This window comes from Antrostomus carolinensis, unplaced genomic scaffold (assembly GCF_000700745.2).
Source record: "Antrostomus carolinensis isolate BGI_N321 unplaced genomic scaffold, ASM70074v2 scaffold19056, whole genome shotgun sequence".
In the NCBI taxonomy this organism is placed as follows: domain Eukaryota; kingdom Metazoa; phylum Chordata; class Aves; order Caprimulgiformes; family Caprimulgidae; genus Antrostomus; species Antrostomus carolinensis.
In genome coordinates this window covers 30096-37436 of record NW_010322726.1, presented here as the reverse complement: position 1 = coordinate 37436, position 7341 = coordinate 30096, and the positions used below count along the sequence as shown (strand labels likewise).

The window sequence follows — 7341 nt, the reverse complement described above, 5'->3', positions numbered from 1 at the left end:
CTGGGTTTTTTGTTTTGTTTTTAACTTCTAAATTAGCGTCTTTCTAACACAGATTTCCGTTTTTGTTGAGCTCTGCTGTTCAGTAAGCTCATAAGCACGCAAAGTCGAGACAGAAAACAGTTCAGAATATTAAATGTAGAGTCTGCAGAACGCATGGAGAATGGCGGTTAGCGTGGTGGTGATTGTAATTCTTCCTCTGTTGCTTCCAGGTACTTAACGACAACCAAAAAATGAGTGTTTTCCCATCATGTCTCTCCATGCAGTAGCTCTGGCCAGCTGCAGCGGAACAGAAGTCTTCAAGGCCCCCTGCTCTGAAAAGGTAACTCAAGGAAGGCATCTAAATATTGGCTCAGTGTTTTCATTATCTGAGAAGACTTTTCTCAAAAAAATAGCTTTTAGTTGTTAGTGGTTGTGGCAAAAAAAAAAATATTTGTAAATACTGGCGGTTTCATTGCAGAGTTAATTTTGGAAATTCAGTCGCATTGTTGTAGGAGAAAGGCAGACTCATTTATGCTGTGGAAGGTATTAAACTGTCAGTGGGTTTTAGTGGTTACAGCAGGGTGTTGTACTTTTCATGCACATCTACTGTTGTATTTCCTTAAAAGTGCTCTTTAATTGCTTTTTGTTTGATTGTTTGATAGTTAAATACTGAAGGGGTTCTTCCCCAATCTGTGATATAGTTGAAAACATAACTTCTTGAAAGTAAAAGGAAATCTTTTATCTGAATTCTCAGAACGTTAGTTGTTTCTGATAAGATCTAAGAGGTGGGAGGGTTGTTTGAAAATAAAAGATAAAAATCTTAAAACTTAGCACTGTTAATATTTACACTTACTTGCATTCAGGCAATTGTGATCAGGCAATTGTCAGGCAGTTGTGATCCCTGCATCCTAAAAGGTAGAGTCTGTTAATTGCTGATTTAAAAACTTTTTTAAAAAGTAAAAATAACTAGTAAAAAATGAGTTCCTGTAAGAACTACTTTATCCCATAATATGATATTTATCTGTATAAAACCTGCCTCCACAGTGGTTTCCCTAAATTCAGAGGGGAGGTAAAAAAAAAAAAAAAAGGAAAATGCTATCAGATACTGAAAAGAGTATTTTTTTAAACACTGGCATAATCAAACACTAAATATTTGAAATTCAGCATACCATTTTTGGCCTGAACTGTTATTCTTCAGTTGAAAGGGAAATTCTTTGTGGGTTTGAATTTCTTCCACTTTCCATGAGTTTGAAGGGTATCTGGACTAGATCCACTCTCTTTAGTCACCTTGCTCTCCCACGGGACTGTGTGGGGAATATAGAAGTCAACACAGAGGAGCAGAGGATGGGGCATCTCTTAACTCCCTTCTCTTTGTATGGGATCACAGGGTGCAGTGAGGGCAGGAGATATCCTGAGCACATCTGTGTGGAGACATCTCACTGATGTCTGTGAGTGGGGAGAACACCTTGGTTACGTGCCTCTTAATGATGTGCCCATTGGAGCAGGGCACCCCTTTGATTTCCCTGGTCTTTGATTCCCACATGTGCTCTGCAGGTCCGTGACATACTTGAGGCAGTGGAGAGGGAGCAGGAGACAAATGTGTGACCCTCAGAAGGAATTAGTGACCTTGGGGAGGAGACCTCTTGCTTTGCTGGAGTGTATCTTACTCCCTTGTTGGAATTAGCCCCTTAGTATCTGTGCTACATTGCTTGTCCTGGTTAGGCTCACGCTGGTTTGACAATATGGTAAATTCAGCTTTGGAGTTTGAAATACCAAATGGAAGAGTGACCACACAAAGCGAAATGTTGATCTGGTATAAACCTGCTCAGTCAGTTCAAATGCATTCAAGATTGTTGCCAGCTAATACTGGCAGGCTGCTTGCCAGGTCAAGTATTATCTATTTGTGTCACTTCTCGCTTTATGCTGCGTCAGCCACGTTGCTGACGTGAACCACATGTACAGTGTTCTATCAAATTAGGCAGATGTGATTATGTGACCACGCTTGCTCCCAGTCGATACAGCTGGGAGATCAAGCAGCACAGGTATCAGGTGCTTGCAGAGCTGAGGCCTCATAGATGTAGCTTATATATTATTGTCCTGGTTTTTAGCTGAGACAGAGCTAGGTTTCCTTTTAGTAGCTAGAATAGAGCTGTGTGTTGAGAAACGTTGACAGTGTACTACTGTTTTAATCTTTGTTGCTGGAAGTTAAAGGACTTTGTTAGTCTACAGGTGCAAGATCTAGAGGGGGTGAGGAATATTTGAATTAATAAGCTAAATTGACATTTGGATATGCCACTAGGATTTTCCATATCATATAATGTCATGTTCAGTATATTAATGAGGGTCTCTTCCTCTCTTGTTCTCTCTGGCTTTTGCTTGGGCTATCGCTGTTCTGCGATTGCAGTTTCGGTTTAGGATTGTTGCACTTCCAGGATTGTTATTTGGGAATGGGCCAGGCTTGGTTGGTAGGTGGTGAGCAATTGCACTGTGTATCACCCATTTTCATATTTTATTACTATTATTATAATAATTATTTTAATATCATTATTTTATTTCAATTATTAAACTGTTCTTTATCTCAACCTATGAGTCTCCTTACCCTTGCCCCCAATTCTCTCCCCTATCCCCTGTGGGGGGGAAGTGTGTTTGGCTGCTAGCCAAATGCTGGCCGAGGGAAACCACCACACTTGTGTGCATCTAAACAGACTGGTGTTTCCAGCAACATGTTGGTGGTTCCTTTAATTCTTTTCCACTTCATTGTTGTTGTTCTGACAGATATATCTGATTCAGCATTTTATTTTGTACATGCCTTATCCACATGTGTAATTCTCCTACTGTGGAAAGTTTCTTTTGATCACTCGCTTTCTAGAGTGACATGCAAGGTGCAGAGTTGAGATGCCCGTGTTCTTCACATGGTGCATGCTTCTGGGGAGATTTTCAGACAACAAGAAACATAGGCAGTGGTTAAGTGACTGTCAGCAGACCTTAGCACGGTGTTATTTCCTGCTGGGATGACTGTGAGACTGGCAGTATCATTACCAGAGTACTGGTGTCTTATAACCAAATGGTTTGCCTGTGTGTTCTTGTTCTAGTTAAACCACGAAAGCCTAAAGGTGGCTTTCACCGAGTCAGCGTATTCTGCAAATCCCTCGGCGAGGATTAGCTGCCTTGCTCCGACACCTCAAATCTCCGTTCTCTCAGGTATGCCTCTGAAATGCCTCTCTCCGGGGAGCTGTGCTGGTGCTTGTGGTGCTAGCAAAGATGTTTGTGTGTACCAAGAAGTATATATACTTGTGTGTACAAACAAGTATAGTCTGGTTGGAGAAGGAACCTTGCTTACTAGCTTTGAAGATGGGATGATATGAAAGTAGATTATACAATTTCGAAGTACAGGGGGTTTTGCCCTTAAATGGTAGTTTGTCAATTTTAGTTTTGCTGGCATTTTAAGTGCTCAGAAGTGAAATACTTGAACCATTCAGATGATTCTTGGCAGGTTAACTCCTTGTTCATTCAAGAAATAGTTTCTCAGAATTTAACAGATTACTGTAGTTACTCACATGAGTATCAGCTGCAAAACTGAACTTGAGGTTTTAATTATTTATTTATTTATTTATTTAATTTGAACTAACCTGTTTCTGGTAGTAGCTTTAAAATGTGGGAGTTTGCTTTATCTGGGTTTTTTTTGTGGTTATTGGCTTGTTTGGTTTTTTTTTGAAGTTTGTCAGAGCAGAAGCATCGATTACTTTTTAAAACTTGTTCTTTTTTCTCTTACAATCCACTAAGAACAAGTATTTAGCATAGTAAGTCAGCATGGTTATATGATTAGTGCTAGAGGTGCTCCATGATGCTGGAGTAGCGAAGATGACACAGGATGAGTAGGAGTGGGCTGTTGGGATGGGTTTTGCAATAGAAGAGCAGAACAGAAGAGTTTAAGACAGTAAGGCTAAGTGTTTTGTCTTGCACAGAAACGATGTTTTCAGCCCAGGTTAACAGGCTAAGTGTTTTGTCTTGCACAGAAACGATGATGTTTTCAGCCCAGGTTAACGTATTCCTGTTGAATTGAAGGACATTTACCAAAATTACTTTATTTTCCCGAAAAGATCAAAATATATTTGTTTGAAAGCCAGCTAGATTTTATTTTCTCATTCCTGCCATGGCTGGCTACACTAGCAAGGTGTTTCTTTGCAAGTGCAGGCAGTAAAATGTGCAGTTTTGCTGCTGTTTTTGCAAGAGCTTTGTTCTTATCAGTGGCAGGTGGCTGATCCCAATCACTGAAGAACTCTTCAGCTTATTTTGACCTGGCTTTACTAGGAAAGCATTGTTAGCAGCTCTTGCAGTATAGCTTGTATGTGATGTTCTTAATAATTTTTTCAGCTTTCTTTTGATGAGGACTTCTTTTTATACAGACTTGCTTTTCCAAAGTACATGGGAGATTTTGTTTTGGTTTTGATCCCTCCATTAGTAAACTTTCTTATCATGCAGTTTGAGTGCTTTCTGACTTCCAGGCGAGCGACTTGTGGAGGGGTTTGCTATTTTCTGTTGAGATGTGTCCAAGGAGAGCAACTTCTGGGCAAAGTCTGCAGTCTGCAAGACTTGCTGCTTTTTTCACCAGTATTGTTTACCGTTCCTCAGGTCCTAACTAAGAGCTCTTTGCCCTGGAAATGAATCTTCTTGATTGCTTCTATTCTTAGAATTTTACAAGGGCTTATCTTGCCCAATGGAGACAGTTGTTAACTTCATTGTTGTGATGTGGTTGATAGTTTCTTCTTTAACATAGACTTTGTATCTAATCTCTCCATTGCTTGGATGATGGCATTTCCCACAAGACTTTTTGTTCAAGGTATAGGATTTCAATTTATTCTTGAATAGCCACTGGTTGCAGTGCACACTTCTACATCATGCTAATGTTGCCATGTTGCCACTAAAAGCAGCTTTTCCATTTTCTGTTGAACTACAGTTTTGCACATAGGACACATAGGACCTTGGCAGGCAGTACTTTTGTTTCCTTCAGAGGCATTATACTGAACTCGTTGTGACAGACCTAATTTTCTTTATGGGTTCATGTAAATATTGCCACTCCTATGAATAATGGACTGAAGGTTACTTTAGTCTTTTCCACATGAGAACGAGTGTCTGACTGAACTCAAACATGCAAGCACGTGACATTTTATTACTACGTGTATGTTTTGGGTTTTTTTCTTCAAGTTGTTTTGATCTTCTATCTCTTGCTATAATGTGACCTTCTCTTTTACTGGCAATAGAACCAGTGCCTGTACCAATAACTGTACCTCATCCGGTTTTGTAGAACAATGATGTTTTCAAGCACGCTGACAATTGGTCACCATTAAAGTGTGTTTGGCTTAACTAATTGTGTTTGGCTAGCTGCAGCATACTTTACTGGTTTATTGCCCCACCTTATCAATGACAGAATTGCTTCCTGACTGCAGAAAGCAAGAGCTTTCTTGCAGGAAGAGGCAGCACAGAGTGGTGTGTGAATTCAGTTCTTCCCTTTCTTCTCACCCATGTTAAAAATAATATGCATTTTATACGTGTTGTAATTTTTTGTTTTAGGATTGTTGGGAGATCCCAATAGGGGGATTGGACTAGATGGTCTTTCCAAGGTCCCTTCCAATCCCTAACATTCTGTGATTCTGTGATTGTTTCCTAACCTCTCAGTTTCTTCCATTTTTCTGAACAGATGGATACTCAAGGCCAGCAGTGATTGGACATGCCAGAAATTTTGGATCATACCCAGACAGTGCTGAAGCTATCAAAAACATTCTCGTGTCTGTTTTAAATGCATCTGGTTTGAAGCCCTCTGTGGTGCTGGAGCAGAACACAATGCGGGGAGCTGAGCAGCTGGACAGTGACATGGAACAGTGGGAAGAAAGTAGTGATGGGGATAGCCATGATGACAGCGACAGCGACTCTGTACATCACAACACTGCCTGTACACAAACAGACATTCGCTTTACAAGGCACCGGGCGTGTTGGGACAACACGCACTGCGATTCCTCTAAATCCTCACTGGATACTTTCTTTTGTCCACATTACTCTGGTGTGGATCCTGCTGCTTCCTCCTTGAATGGTTTCAGTCCCTCAGATGTGTCCCCTCTGAAGCGGGACTGCTTTACCCAGGTGACATTAACAGGAGGCACTGTCACATCAGCTGTTGTGCGTTCTGGAAAAGAACATTATACCTCCCCCGAACAAGACTTGACTTTCACAAGGTTTCTTCCGGATTCAACTGTTGGTAAACCAGCAGATCTGTTGAAATACCCTGATGCTTTGGAGCCTACACCCGTCAGCAACAGTGACAACAATTCTCCCAATGGACTTTCCCAGTCAGAGCCAGTCAATCGAACAGGTAATTTTACAGGTCCATTTTTGTTATAAGATTTCTGTGATAGGAAAGCCATGTAATTGAAATGGACCTTGTTTACTGTGATTGGGAGTTAGATAAATGCTGTCATTCAAAATAGGAGAGAGGGGAGAAAGAATGCTTCAAAATGAAGGAGAACCAGAGGGTTGGACTCAGTGAAATGGGAGACATTTGTGCTTGCATTAGTCATCTGTCTTATAATGCAGAAATGCTTCTGTAATATGCAACCTTTGGTAAAATGTAAAAATAGCTGAGCTGTGCATAATGTAGAACATCCACTGGATGAGACTTCCACCAACTTCATCTTGTCTTCACTGTTCTTCTCCCTAAAGCAGATAGCGTGGATTTGGGTGTTTGGCAGTGATTCATTGGTGTGTGCAGGCTCCTTGTGTTTGACCTGAGCTGGAGGAGAGGGAGTCCTTTGATTTTGGAGGCAGGGCATTAACACCCATTCTCGTTATGACTAAATTGGCTTGTGTCGGAGCAGGACTATTTTTCCTCTTCCCCTTTAACAAGTGCACCTGCTGTCTCAGAGGCACATAGCCCCATCTGATACAGACCAGGATCTTCTTACCCCTCACCAGTTTCCGACCGTATGGATGTACAGGATGCTGTCTGGGAAGAGATGCAGACCGAGGGCTGCTAGCAGGGGGTGCCTCTCCAGGGAGCACAGGGCAGCAAGGACCCGTTCGGTGGGGATGTTCAGCACCCATGAAGTGCCTCAGCCTTCCTGGGCTGCAGGCCAGGGCTCCTGCCCCTCAGCTGGGACAACAGAACAATCCCCTCATGTTTAATGCCTAACATTGGTATGAACAGCCTTTGCTACAGTGATATGAAGCATTCTTATTTTATTTATAAAGGGTAATATCATAGAATGTTTTGGGTTGGAAGGGACCTTAAAAATAATCCAGTTCCAACCCTGTGCCATCAGCAGGGACACCTTCCACTAGACCAGGTTGCTCAAAGCCTCATCCAGCCTG

At 41.5% G+C, this 7341-nt stretch overlaps 1 protein-coding gene across 2 annotated transcripts in view; it reads left to right on the top strand.

Annotated features, from left to right (window-relative positions):
* Positions 1-247: 247 nt before the first annotated feature.
* Positions 248-7341, top strand: part of RUBCNL (rubicon like autophagy enhancer) — a 23311-nt gene continuing 16217 nt past the window's right edge. Inside the window, exons 1-3 of one of the 2 annotated variants that reach the window (XM_010170352.1) lie at positions 248-319; positions 3072-3180; positions 5678-6346. In XM_010170352.1, the coding sequence (XP_010168654.1) occupies positions 248-319; positions 3072-3180; positions 5678-6346 (850 nt within the window). Of the gene's footprint in view, positions 320-3071; positions 3181-5677; positions 6359-7341 lie in introns of both variants that reach the window. The other variant, XM_029085548.1, reaches the window with a different exon arrangement.